This window comes from Gallus gallus, chromosome 1 (assembly GCF_016699485.2).
Source record: "Gallus gallus isolate bGalGal1 chromosome 1, bGalGal1.mat.broiler.GRCg7b, whole genome shotgun sequence".
NCBI classification, from domain to species: Eukaryota; Metazoa; Chordata; class Aves; order Galliformes; family Phasianidae; genus Gallus; species Gallus gallus.
The window spans coordinates 176,822,300-176,837,211 of record NC_052532.1 but is presented as its reverse complement, the minus strand read 5'-3'; the positions used below and the strand labels follow the sequence as shown (position 1 = coordinate 176,837,211).

The 14,912-nt window shown below is 41.4% G+C and overlaps 1 protein-coding gene across 3 annotated transcripts in view; it reads right to left on the bottom strand.

Moving 5' to 3' along the window:
* The window catches only part of ATP8A2 (ATPase phospholipid transporting 8A2), a 315,266-nt gene that overhangs the window by 34,170 nt on the left and 266,184 nt on the right, over positions 1-14,912 (bottom strand). For all 3 annotated transcript variants that reach the window (XM_025146849.3, XM_004938791.5, XM_025146850.2), the window contains one exon: positions 1,083-1,171. In XM_025146849.3, coding sequence (XP_025002617.2) covers positions 1,083-1,171 — 89 coding nt within the window. The remainder of the gene's footprint in view (positions 1-1,082; positions 1,172-14,912) is intronic.

Sequence of the window (14,912 nt, the reverse complement as noted above, 5' to 3'; positions counted from 1 at the left end):
TTTCCCACCCCACCCCCCCCCCCCTTTTTTTTTTTCATTTCTCTGTAAAACAGAGCCTTCCACGACTGATCAACAGTTACACATCATGAAGTGTTACAAATCAAAGTTTTCACTTTGGGCCTTCATGACAAAGTGACATGCTAGCCTGTATTCTCTTCTTCTGCCTCTTCATGTCAACTAGGACCTTCATTTTTGCCTGACTTAGAAAGGGTTGGGTCCTTGTATTAGGTTATAAAGCCCAGCGCTGCCTTCAGATAAGAGAGCAAGGGCAGTGCTTTCTTTACTGCTCTTCTAACACAATGAGAATGTGATTACTAAGTTACCCCTAGCTGCTCAGAATCCCCCCAAAATTCTCGTTAATTAGGCTAAAGAAAAACCTTTACAAAAAAAAAAACCAAAAAAAAAAACCACACCAGCAAATCATCAAAACCATCTAGGTTGTTACATAGGCTTCCAAGGGAAAGAATGAAAGCTTTGGGACTTAAGACGCTTAAAAAACAAGAGGAACACCAGAAATGCTACCTGAGAAGTATGCTTCTGCATTTCAGATTGCTGTGATAGAGAAGCTGCTTCTCCTAAAATCAAAATCACTGGCATTATTTAATTTCCGCAGAGGTTTGAAACTACAGAGTTTTGAGAGGATCTGGAGATTACACAGAGCTGTATTTCACAGGGCTTGTCCCTCCTCTCTGGGCAGGGAAGGACTTACTAAAACTAAATACAGAGTACTTTGAGTACTGCTCTCCTCTCAGCTAAATCTTCGAAGACCCACTGCTGAGTGAACCTAAAAAGCAGCTGACAAACAACTGGAAGCTTACAGGGTAAGGACAGAAGTACCGCATTTTTTTGTTCTACCTAACCTCAGTCAAACCAAACCAAATATTGGCTCCCTTGTAGAACAGGACATCTCTGAGGTCTGAATTTGATTTGTTTACCTAGAGGGTAGGCAATGCAAATAATCAAGGGAGATATCTTCATTACTCAGTGAGGGCTGCCTCCCTCAGATTGGTACAGGATGAAGTAGACAACGCGTGCATGCAGAATAATTCCCATAACTCAGAGAAGACAGGTTCAGGACTTACGCTGTCCATGCCACATCTTTAACAAGGCACACAGTGGGCACGAGGAATAACCCAAACCAGAAGTAGCCACATCTCAGCACCATTCCAGCCTACGAAGAAAACAAACAAACTATGAGCATTTTCAAGCCATCACATGTTAAGTGGTTGTTTTCAGGGAAAAAGTAGAGGGATGGCAACAAACAGCAACCGTGATTGGGATGACATTGAAATCTGTGGGGGTAAGAAGAGAGGCGGAAGTCTCAGCAACTCTTAATGGAAATTAGGACTATAATTGAGAAACAACAGCAGCATTTCTCACTAGGATCATTCCTCACGATCCCACATTTTTTAGATATTTTCAAAAATGTTGTGTTTAGACCGAATCCTCTGCTGCCATTAATTTTTTGATCCAAGCAGACATTTTCACTCACGGAGAAGTGCACCATAAACATTAAGTTTTTAACGAGTCCTTTCTGCTCTTTGCTTACTCTTTCTACCCTACTGCTTCAGATCTCTGAGCAGCATCAAATCGTCACAAAAACAAATAAAGATGTCTCACTAAAATGTTTCAGTCATACTGCACTTAAATACAGTACTTCCTGTTCAAATTACTGCTGTCTGAAACCCAGGGGTTGGAGGGAAGATTCACTCCTGTTCATGTAAATGGCTTTTTACAAACAAAGAACTCCAAGTTTATATTTGCATTTCTTACACTGCTGGAATGCTTGAAGAGAAAACTTGGTAGGACCTAAGAAGATATCCACAAACTCTGCAGGTTCCAACATACAGATAGAGCCGTGGAACAAAGTTGAAACAGAGCACTATTTATGGACTTGTTATTTCAGGTCATTTATTTAGAGGTCTCTCTAGAACCTTTTACAGATAAATTAATGGTAAAACCTGGTTTGACACACAGGAGACTGGAAACAACCTCACCACCTCCTGCATGCGTGTGTGAACATACACACACACATCCCACGAGAATCGTTAATTTCTCTGCTATACCAGTAAAGAGTATTTTTCTATTGTAATGAATTGTGTGCAGCGCACACGTAAAACATGGGCTGAAAGGTGTCAACAGCATTTCCAGCAGCTAGCCACACCTCGCTCTCTTGCTGCTTATGAATGACGGCATGTACCTTACCCAAAACCTTGGCCTCTCAGTATGTTGTATGCCACATACAATGTCCACAGCTGTACCTACAGATGCCTGCATGCACTGTAGCCAAAGGCAGGGAGGCATATACCCATGGACACTGAAGAGAGGCAGTTGGCTCCTGCTGACATGCGGGCTGAGATGGTTTCATTGTGCCTCACTTGCAGCACACAAGGGAACAGCAGCCCACGGCACTGAAGTGTCAGGAAATTTTATAGACAAGCACAAATCTGAACTATAGAACATGAAATTGAACACATGACTTCTAGCCCTTGAAATAGACTGTGAGAAGATGATTTGTAGCTACATACTTTGTTAAGACAAAGGCATCTGATCACAACAGAAGGAACTTTCACCACTCAGTACAGGGGGGCTTACAACCCAGAACAACCACCACAGTCCAGTGCTGCACCCAGCTCTGGACAGCATTTGCTGCACCCAGCATCTCCTCCCAGTGTCAATCCCTATTTAGAGTCATCCACCTCTCTGCTCAGCCATATTTAGCCAGGAGCAGCTTGCCCTTGGATTGCTAAGTACTGAAGACTTCCAAAAGCATTTTTCACTTCTGAATGTACAGTCTTCCACGCTGTGGCTGGACTGACATGTCAGTGATAAATCTTGTACTGAGACCAAGAGCGAACCAGACTGTGCTAAAACATTTATGGACACTGCCACCCACACGGACAGTCAGCAAACAAATTCCAGTCTAAGAATCAGCTCGTAGTTATTTGTGATCCCTCATGCCTACTTTCACATGAGAACATACCGTCAGTTTTGATCTATGGTTATTTAAGAAAAGGATGGGCAGGAGTAAGAAGGAAAATCTTAACTCAATTGTTAGCCAAAGAGCTGAACTACAGTAACGCAGTGGCAAAATATGATGAGATTCACACTCATGCTTTTCTTTTCCTCAGCTGTGACCCTGCAGGCGCAAGCAGTTTAATCACATCAGCATTTGCACTGACCATCCTTCCATGCTTCTGCTAATAAAGGCGAGAAAAGGACCACGGTATTAATCATACATGCATTTTCTGGCATTTTTGCTCCAAGTACTTCGCATTCCACTTCTTGCTTTCCTAGCTGAAAGAAATTTGATGTTCTTTTAATGCACAGAACAATCCAACTATGTGTTCACCAGGAATTGAAATGCTACTTTTTATCATGTTGTCAGCTCAATCAATGGCTATGAGCTTGGACGTTTTCACCTTAAGCTCTCTGCACTAAAGAAGCCAAAGTCACATACCTTTTACCTGCAACTATACATCAGCATTAGCCTGTCGGCAAACTGCACCACAGCAGTAAAACCATCCATCTCATCTCACCCCTTCAGACACTGACATTGCTGCTGGCAAGCCTTTTTCCACACAGCACACTCTTAAGTTTTTCTCCATTCCTGAGCTCACCTGGACTGTTTCTGCCCACTTGCTTTTAGTTTCTGCATGCAGTTGTGTGCCTGCTTCACTGCAGGGCAGTAACTGGTTTGCCTCGCACACAGGCCTGAATGCTGCCCCGGCCCCAGCAGGGTTACACCATCTGCTCACACTACCAGAGCTCCTCAGCAGAGGAATCCCTGGAAACCACCTAATGTGGGCACATCCATAGACAGCATTTTTAGGATGTTTTCCAACTGGGTTATGAACTGAAGCTATACTGAGAACACATATATATTGCATCAAAGCCTTCCCCAGACTTTGCAGCTGTTCCCATGCCCCACTGCAGTTGTTCAGCTATTCACGATAGCAGCGTAGCCTGGACTGCAATGTGTCTTCAAGGAAACACAGCACCTCCACGCCCAGCCCCAAGGAGTGACAGCCTTCAACTATCAGGCATCTCCTCCAGATAAGAAAAGCACAGCTACTAAACAGGAACCACCACCTTTTAAAAAATGTATAAATATATATATTTATTTAGGCATGTGTATTTTAAGAAGGCCACAGTGAAGTTGTTTCTTAAACAAACTCAAATTTTGACCAGTTCCATCATCACACAGGCCCCATGATGAGCAACTAGGTCATTTTTAGACTCTTCTGGCATAAACAGTAGTGACTAGCACACCCAAAGCCAACTGCCAGAAGCCATTTATCACACGGCATCCACGAAACCCTCAAAGCTAATAACGCAGGTCCTCCTGCTGAAGACACTGCAGCTTAAACTGCTGCCATCAGTAGACTGCCTTCCAAGCACTGGGGAAGCTGTCGCAGTGAAAGAGCTCATTTCAGACTATGGGTAACATCTGTTAAAATGGAAGAATGAGAACAATAAAATAAGGAAAACTTTACCACCAGTTATTTCACAGAATCAGCAAATAATTTAGGCCTTAATACCTTTAACCAGTTGGCAAAGCTGCTTTTTAAGGGTGGGTACCTTTTCAAAAATCTTTTAAACATAACAACAACAAAAAAGTGATGGTATTGGCCAATACGAACAACTGGGAAGATGTGCTCTGCATCACTACTATTTTAGAAATACATGTTAGGCTAAGCGGTGCTTTGTTTTTTGTTTGTTTTTAAATCAAGGACTAGCTCTACAGAAGCGTTGCAACTCGGTTGTATCAAGAAAATCTACTTTTTTTATTCTTTCTTAGTATGCAAATAAGAATTATTCATAGATGTACTCTCCTGCCAATAGGTGGTGCCACCAATTTCAACTATTCCCTCCAGTGAGAATAATAATGCCAGGAAGTTCTCAGATGTGGGAGGACATTCTGATCATTTTTGTATTCTTATCACCACATGGTTAGGAAACAACTGGGGACCAGTAAACAATTCAGACAACCCTAACAAGGATCACAAGCATCCCAGATCGTTCGAGAAAAGTGAGGTAAAATATAAATTCACGTTCTAAATAATAAAAGCTTTTATTGCTTCATTTCCTCAGATGCCCATGCATCCTATTTCTGATTAAAAATGGAGAGCAAAAGCATAGCTTCACCATGAAAACAGCCGGTTTTGTATTTATAGTGCAACAAGAATTATTACTGGAATTTTGCCTAGATCCTGTTCATAACTGTCTCCACGAGACACGGATAAGGATCCAATAAGTTGCTCAATTTCAGTTTCATATTCGTGGGAATGCCAGCATCCCATTTGGGATCCAAATCCAATCTGCTGTCAACTGGGCACCTGCGCAATCACAGGCAGATTACTTTTGGTCCTCACTAGTCAAACATGGAAGACAGCATGCCACTGTTTTTGGCAGCTACTAGTAGAGGAGGAGATGGGGAGAAGAGGGCCATGTGATGATTGTGAGGGGTGCCCATACCATGAAAATGATAACGAAACTCCTACAAACAACGGATGAATTTATATACCTGGAAGACCATTACCCAAATATGCTTTCCCTTACAGAACATGCAGTCTCTGCGTGTTCTGGATCCTCTTAAGACTGAATGCTTCAGTGCCAGCACAGGTTAGTTTTCCTTTTTTTTTTTTTTCTTCCAAGAAGACCTGTAAGTTTAATCTTGAAAGAGCAAAAATATTAAATGCTTACCACGCAAGTGGTTGAATTAATCTTAAGGAGACATCAGAGTCACCACAGGTTAACATTGTAAGCACATGCTATGCAAACAGCTCGAAGCTAGTGTCATTTTCATAAATTATCCTGAAGACATAAAGTAGCAATGTCTTTTGCCCACTTAAATGATAAAAGAGCAATTGTTACATTTAGCCAAAACCTCCTACTATTCCTCTTAGCTTATGTGACAATCACTTTGCTCTTAAATCATATAAAACACACGAATTATTATAATTACCATATTATACAGCAAGATAAAGTGTTACTAATGTAAGACCCACCTTAAAGACCATATACATTAAAATCCAAGTGCAGAGAGATGACATAGTTTGCTCATGGCCACACAAATCAATGGCAAAGCTGGGCATATTGCCCAAGTCTCTCAATTAAATTGTCCTACACAGAGACTGAGCCTACCAGAGGCTGCGTATGAAATACAATCAATAGCCAAGAATGCAGTCTCAAGGATTTTCCCTCTGCACATTGGAACATAATATAGCCTCAACCTGATTCGGTGCTTAAGAACCTTTCCCCCTACTATAACTGTAGCCTGCTCCAGGCTGGACAGGTTTACTAGATTCAGAGCTGACAGGTGTGATGAACAGATTTACTGGCTCCCTCCTCAACAAGCATCTTGAAGTGTGCCTAGAGAATACCTTACTTTGGGTTAGTGGCAAAGTGTTTAAAAAATGAGGCATAATAATTTGATTTCCCCTCCTGTTTACACCACTGGGACAGGAATACCTCGAATAAAATCAGCAGAGCTCTACTCCTGAAAGGCTGGCTGGATATTTCCATGTCTGAAATAAAGATGTGCAATGTTTTCCATAATGTAAGAGTTTTCATTCTAAAATGACTCAGATGAAAACAATGACCTCACTGGCTGGCTGGGTTTAACACAATGACACATTGGTCCAGTCTCAAACCTATTTCCTCCTTCTTCCAGTCTCCACTCATACAGCCATTTCCCCTTGAGAGTGGTAAAAGAAGCACAGAAAAATCAGATACTTCTTTCAGGTATTTTACTCTTTTTTTCTTAATTTTGCCAGTCATAGAATCAGAGAATGGCTTGGGCTGTAAAGGACCTTAAAGATCACCCATTTTCAATCCCCATGCCATCCACCAGCTCAGGCTGCCCAGGGCCTGATTCAGCCTGGCCTTGAGCACCTCCAGGGATGAGGCATCCACAGCTTCTCTGGGCAGACTGTGCCAGTGCCTCACCACACTGAGTAAAAAAAAATTCTTCCTAACATCTAACCTAAACCTCCCCTCTTTTTAGTTTAAAGCCATCCCCCCTTGTCCTGTAACTGTATGTCTGTGTAAAAAGTTAGTTCCCCTTCTGCTTGTAAGCAGGAAGTACTGGAAGGCCACAATGAGGTCTTCCCAAAGCCTTTGCTTCTCCAGGCTGAAGAAGTCAAGCTCCTTCAACCTTTCATCGCAGGAGAAGTGCTCCAGTCTTTTAATCATCTTCATAACCCTCCTCAGGACCCTCTCCAACAGCCCCGCATCCCCCCAGACGGGGGGCTCCAGGTCTGGATGCAGTACTCCAGATGAGGCCTCACAAGTGCAGAGTATAGGAGTACATAACCCTCTCCCTCTCCCTGCCGGTTACCCCTCCTTTGATGCAGCCCAGAATACTGCTGGCCTTCCAGGCAGCAAGCACACTGCTGGCTCATGTCCAGCTTTTCATCCATTAGGACCCCCATATCCTTCTCCACAGGGCTGCTCTCAATGAGTACTTCTCCCAGGCTGTACTCATATCTGGGATTGTCTCAACTGAAGTGCAACATCTTGCCCTTGGACTTGTTAAACCTCATACTTAAAACCATATGGAAGACTAGAATAAGAAACTTATCCACTAGCTAGCTTTCATGCCATACCAATCAAGCCTATTGGTAATTTTAATTTAAAGCCTGGATATAAACGTAGAGAGGGAAGATAGGAGGAGTATTGTGAACATAAAGAAAAATGCCAGTGCTATCACAAAGACATATACTTGGTATTCCTAGAAAAGCCCAAGATATTTTGGGATTTAGGCCTCAGGAAAGAAGTTTTTCATTAAAGAAGTTGCTTGCTGCAATGGTTAAAAGAAAGTATGAAAAAACAGACGAAAGCACCTTAAACCCCAGAAAAATATAATCACAGCAACAACGATGAATTACTCTTTTGAACAATCATGATTAGAAAATTCCAGGAACTGGCAATACAACGTTACAATACCAAAGCTTTCGCACACATTCACATTATCTTGGAGAAACCAGTTGAAGTTACAGCACTCCGGGAACACAGTGAAATCCTCAGATCTTCTATTCCCTCTCATTTTCTGTTAGGAACTAATTTTCCAAAATGGAAGAATACAACAAGTTAGCAACCTCTTTTTGTTCTACGTTTTAATGTAATTAACAGAAATTACTATTTGAAAAATATATGAAATACCCATTAATATATCATTAAGCAACTGTGTCTCAAAGGGTGTTAATAAGCTCTGGTTTGTGTCAACTAAAACATATTCTACATATACAGCTTTGCCTAAGACAATATTACTGTATCTCATTACTTAATGAGTATACAACGCTACCAATTAAATAAGGCACCAGCCCATGTTACTTTCCATTATTACTCTGATAGTAGAAAATTAAGGAAATTAATCAGATAGTGTTTTAATTCGATTTTATGGTTCACTGGCAGTGTAAACTCTGATGTAGTTTCATGCAGCCTGTCATTTCTTTTTTCATTATTGGTTATGTTAAGCTCAACAATAATGCAAACAAATGCTTCTTCAGAGTCACCTGGAGAAGACTATTGGTTAAAAACATGTACTAAAATAATGTTCCATATAAATAAACATCAGTGACTTCCTGAAATTTTGCTAGGGAACACAGAGCTCATTAACAAAAGAACTTCCTCCTTAAAATGGATGAAATACTTCAGTAAATCTTTAGGTAAATGGTGCTGGGAACTAATTTTGCTTCCTGGTTTAAAGAAAAATATTACAAAACACAATTCTGTATTGGTTTGAGCTCCCCCAGCACAAATTAAAAGTTTCTGAGTAGGAGTTCTTGTGCACCATGAATACCTTGAAGGAAAATAAATCTGGTTCAGACGATGCTGTGGATGGCATCCATGATTTACCTTCTCTCACTTGAGTTGGGTTTGATAGCATCCTAAACCATAAAAGAGGGTTTTCTTAGATGCTGCAAATTAGATAGCTGTGCAGCACAATATAACCTTCTTTTGTAGCAGCTTAAGCTCAGCTTCCTCTTGAGGATGTGGAAGAGCAGGCCCATGGGTGGCTACCTGCCAAGGTTGGAACTACATGATCCTTAAGGTCCCTTCCGACCCAATCCATTCTATGATTCTATGTGTGGTAGCCTGTCCTGCTACTCCACATTCACTGAGCCCAAATAAAATCTGCATCCAAGTGTGCTTGCCAGGGTGAAAGCCAGAACTTTTTTAGAGTATTTGCAGTTTTTCTTTCCTTCCCCCCTCAAATTAAACACAGGCACAAATACAAAGAACTTAATGTAAATCGAAGCAGTAACTTCGATAGACCTGACAGTGAAACAGCTTGTCTTGTTCACTGTTTCATGCACTTCAGCACAAACTTTTGCTCTGCATATAAAAATGAATTTATACTTTACATTATGTTCCTTCTTTTTGAAGTCATGCTCAGCATATAACCACTCTTGTTTGGTGCCTGTAACTTTTCCTGTGCAGGTTTTAATAGTAACCACTCTTGTATGGTAGCTGCCCTTATTTAATAACTGTTCCTTTATCACGAAAGCTGCAGGGGAAAAAAATTAAATTTTACAGAACCCACCTTTGAATTTAAAGCTCCAAGGGAATAATTATGTTTAGCAAAAGCTGCTGCTTGCCAGTGAAGATATAAGATATTTGTACTACCTGCCAAGTTACACGTACAAAAAAGAGAGTCAGAACCTCCAAATTTCCTGGCTTTGTGTGTTGAAATTTTCCAACTGAGCTACTGCACCAACACTGGTTCCCTCACACAACATGCATTTGTTCCAAGATATGCCCTCCCATCCAGTATTAGCAAAGCAGCATCCCTGAGTAAAAAGACAATCAAAGGCAGCAAAAAGATTACGTTCAGGAAACTCAGTGTTATTTCACATATTATTTTACCATATGAATTTGAGCACATGTCCTAACCTCAGGGAAAATGCAAAAATACAGTCCACCTTGCTGTTTTTAAACTTTTTATTTTTTAAAATGTTTACGTAGTATATTGTAAAAAACCTTTTCATAATAGAGAAAAAGGTATTTGATGCTATCTCATGTAATTGTTATACATATATTTTAAAAATAACCTTTGAAATCTGCATTTATTCCTCTTCCGTTGTCTTCTCACTTACTGCCAAATATTTTTGTGCTTTTATAGAACACCTCAAAAAGGCAAATAGAGAAAGAGAACAACTCACATTAACTATGCTACAATACTGAATATTTCAGCTAAGTATAATAAGGCATCTATCCATTTGTCTGGATCAGCCATGTAATTTCATCTTCTGAGTGAAGCTGTTGACTAAAACTCAGGTTCTACAGCATATATATAGCAAAGACCTGCAATGATCATTGCCAAAACTTCCATCGAAATCAGTTCAAATTGGATCCTGCACCTTGCCCACACATATAGCAGGTAAGCTGATTTTAGCTAGACTACTACTCTCCAGAGCCCTGATCCAGCAACTTATATGGGACATGCAGGCACCTGAGCTTGCAGGCAGCCTGTTGAAAAGGCTTTGCACGGGGTTTGCTGATACAAACAGTTTCAATGAATGGAAAGTGCTGTGTTTTTTGATATTTTGCTTTTAATTGATTTTCTGATAGGGTATGAGATAAGTTTACCCTATTCTCTATCTTACATCTTGGAGATTCCTCATTAACTCAGGATTTCCAGAAAAGGGCTGCTAACGATATAGCAAGAATCAGTCTTAATAACTGCAAAGCCCTGAGCAGACCTCTTCCAGTTTTTCAAAATGAGGTGTAGGTTTATAAATCAGGCTGAATTCTTCAGCTGAAAGCACTCCACTTCCATGCATAGCTCTGAAAAACTACATCCTGTAAATTTAATTTTACAGATCTTTGTTTTTTATCTGTTATAGCAATGTAGAATTGCATCAGATAAGCAATTTCCCCACATTACATTTCTCCAGACAGAGCAGTTTATTAGCTCAGAGACTACATGCTCACCTGGGATTTTATTTTTGCCCAGCTACTATACTCAATGGCTGTTCATCCAGTGTTCTGAACACAGCTAGCTCCAAGTCTTTGTTACTGTCACACTGTCTCTTGAAGGCCCTAAAAACCTGGGTTAATTCAGCATGACTGCAGTTCAACTTGGATCAATGGAGTCTTACCACAAATAGGTACTACTACCGACAAATCCTTCATTTTTCATTCACGAAGCAACCTACCCCATTGCTTAAGTACTTATGACTTTTTACTACAGCCACTGCATCTTTGCTTCCTGCATTATCACATATAAAGTACATTTTCAATCGTCTCCACCACACTGTTGCCAAACCTTGGAGACGCATCCTGTTTCTTTCTTATTCCTTTCACCCTTAACCAAAATCTTAATAACAGCACAATAGAGGATAGTAGTGATGTACATAAATTCCCTTTTCTACAGATGTCTGCTCTGAACCCATAAATAGATGAACCACAGCCAAAAGTTACCTTCCTGGCCAAATACCTTCGAAGCCTCAAGTGCATGTTGTGCAATATGTGATGTCTGCGGGAGACATCACAACAAATCACCTCCACCACTCAGTCTTGGTCATCTTGTGCCACCTCTGTTTTTCCACAGATGGCTGATTTCTGAGCATGCAGTGTTCAAAAGACAAGAGTCAAACGAAGACAAGTCCCACAGGAAGCAACTCTGGATTCACAAGACATCTGCAAAACAACCACAATAACCACCAGCCCCACTACAAGGTGACCAGGCTCTCCTGAGAGGCGGTGCGCCAGGCCAGGCCTGCAGCTGCCCCACCTCCACGCAGCCACCCCATGGAGACCCCTCACCTCAGCGAGCCGTGGGTCTTCTAAGAGACCCACATTGCCAGCTACTCTGTTAGGGAGAACACTGTAGAAATGCGATACCTCTCAGTGCATTAACTTTATTATATTGATTTATGCTTTCCTTTTAATTAAAAGGTACCAGGAAAACATTTGTTTTTGATTTGGATATTGAAATCCACAGAGACCTATTCCAGCAAACTCCTGAGCGTGGGTCCGGCAGGCCCTGTCTGCATCTCCACAATGAATTACTTCCGCAACCGCACAGGCCTAAAGCCCCTCCGAAGCCTTCCCCATAATCCCCAACATCTGCTCTGTGTCCAGCCCCGGCCAACTGTGGGAATCGGCGGGGATCTGCTGTCAGCGCGGGCGCAGATGAGTAAACACGCGAGCGCCTGTGTCGGCCCGCCGTGTGATTTCAGCTGAGAGCTCCGGACATAAAGCCAGTTCTCATTTAAGGCATTCGTAATGTCAAGGAAACACCTGTTAAGAAACTATCCAAAATAAATTTGCCATGAGCCTTTCAAGAAAGAAAAAAGTGTGATTGACAGCAGCAGTACAAGATCTGGCGGCAGCACAATTCAAAGCCCCACTGCGAACTCATACCAATTGAATACACAAACATCACTATTTCTCATTTCAGTGGTAACGGTTACTATTTCATTTCTCATCTTCCACTTAACACAGATACTCCTCACACTGAGGTTTGACCTATTTTGACCCGTTTTATTTTCCACTGGTTGCAAAAACCCTACAATGGCATGTTGTGTGTAGCTCAACAAGAAACACTCCTCCACTGTTACACTTTAACATCACGTCAGCAGCGTATCATCAGGACCAGTTTTAAAATAGCTTCTGCATAGCTAGAGAAAAAGGTGGATGGCGACATATTGCTTAAAGCCAGCCAGACACAGTATGTGAAAACCAGTAATTTTGGAATTAACATTGAAATAGTAAAGGTATTGAGATTTTCCAAAGCCATTTAAGTGACATCAGAAAGGAAACCCAAAGGTCTTTCAGGTTTTGAGTACCAGAAACAACAGGCACTTTTAAAAAGCTTACCAACAAGCTTTCCCATTAAAACCAATGTTTTTGGCCTTTGATAATTCTGGAGGCCTACCCAGGCCCCCATAGGTACACAGATCCGAGCAGCGAGCACACCACGGGCTGCGTACTAATGAGTTAGCTATTACCAGCATGACTACTTTGGGATATTTCAAAAACACTTAAGTGACTTTGGAGTATGGGTCACACTGATGTTCAAGTACAACTAGATGAAATATTTGCAATACTTTGCATTTCTCAGCTTCTTTCAGTCCAAGGTTTCCCAGCAATATGCTGTTGGCTAATTAGGACTCTACACTATGCCTGTGAGATAGGAAGCTTTATTTCCCACACCACAGTTATGGAAAATGAACATTCATAGCAATTAAGCAACCATCCTGACATCACACAGTACCTGTGGGCCAAGAGCAGGTGAAGTCAGCTCCAGGCAATTTCCCTAGAAGGCAGAATGCCAGGGACTGCAACTGCCTCCACAGAGGCAACCACGACCCTACCGGTGTGCCTGGGCATGGCAGAGCAAGCAGCCCAGAGAGTCTCCTTGCCTAAGTAAAACGGACTTTCTCTACCAGATAACCTCTCTTTATTCAGATTTCCGAATTCTGCTTGGTTCAGCTTTATCAGAGATTCAGAAACTAAGATAATGCAGAATAAGAATGAAGGTCTTTGCACATTTGAGTAATCAGTTAGGTAATACAAAACCAACAGCAGGCCTAAAAGACAGTGCTCTTAATGGAGAGGGATCAGTAGCAGAGTCTGACAGACATCTGTGCTACAACTTGTGCCAACTGACATATTCATACTCTAGAAAACAGGTGACTAGCAAGGCAACAGTTTGATGGGATAACATCTCCCCCGAGGAGCATATATAATACAACCATAAAAAAATGGCAAAAGGACCTTCTGGGCAATAAAATAAAATTCTATGTCAGTAAATGAAGAGTGATAGACATAAGGGAAGGCTGAAGGCCCAAGGAATGTGATCTTGTTAATTAGTTCTTCGAAAAAGCAAATGAGCAAATGAGCATCAAGATTTAAGAGTAATAGGATAAAGAAAAACAGAGCATTCTCCTGCTATAAAAAAAATCTGTACTTCATCTATATGCTTCCTCCTCCATTCAAAAACATCCAGACACAGGAGCACGACAAAAGGCTGAATGAAAAAGTAACAAGTAAACAGAGTGTGCTATAGTTTCACTGAGTAACAGGTATGGGATGAGTTTCCATTTCTGTTAAAAAGGAGGGACAAAAAAAAAATCAGCAAAGAAGAGAATGGCAGATAAACAGGTGAACAGAACAATTGTCTCATTTTCTCTTAGTACAACAAGAGGGACATCAGATCAGACACCAGCTAGTAGGTTCAAAATGAGTTACAGGTAATATGCTTCCATTCATATTTCACTTCAGAATGTTGCAGACCAGAGACACGTAATGTTAAAAGCTCCATTTGAACTTAACATTATACAGTTTCCTCAAATATAAATAAAGCAACAAAACTGATGCTTAATAAATAAAATGGTACTATTTCTGGGTGTTGAAGTCCCTGAGTGGTTGGCAGCTTGGAGACTGCAGCACAAAAGTATCACTATATCCTTTTCTATTTGTACGCTCTTCCTAACGATCTGCTACTGGGCACTGTCACAGCCGGGCAGTAGGTTACATACACATGTTATTTGGATTGCACTGACTGGGGCTGCAGTTAAGTGATGCTAGGAGTGCCAGAAATAAAACACTGATGCAATCAAGTGGGCACGACTGAGAGGATGCATAACAGTGAGAGGCACACCTTAGAGCTACACTGACCCCTATCCATCATCTCACCCTCACATCTCTAAGTTACCTCCACTCATTCCCTTGCTGCTTGTACTTTTTTCTACAAAACACTGTTCTCTTGTGTTCATTACATTTGGTGGTCTCGTGATTGTGCGTTGGTCCCCATGACACTCAGTGAGGCCCAGCCTGATGGAAAAGCTGACTCAAGGAGGATACCACAGTTGAGTGCTCTCTGGGCTCAGAGAATCCCATTATCAGGGATGCTGGTTTCCAAAGGCAGATGTTGATAAATCTGATCTCCTTCTTCT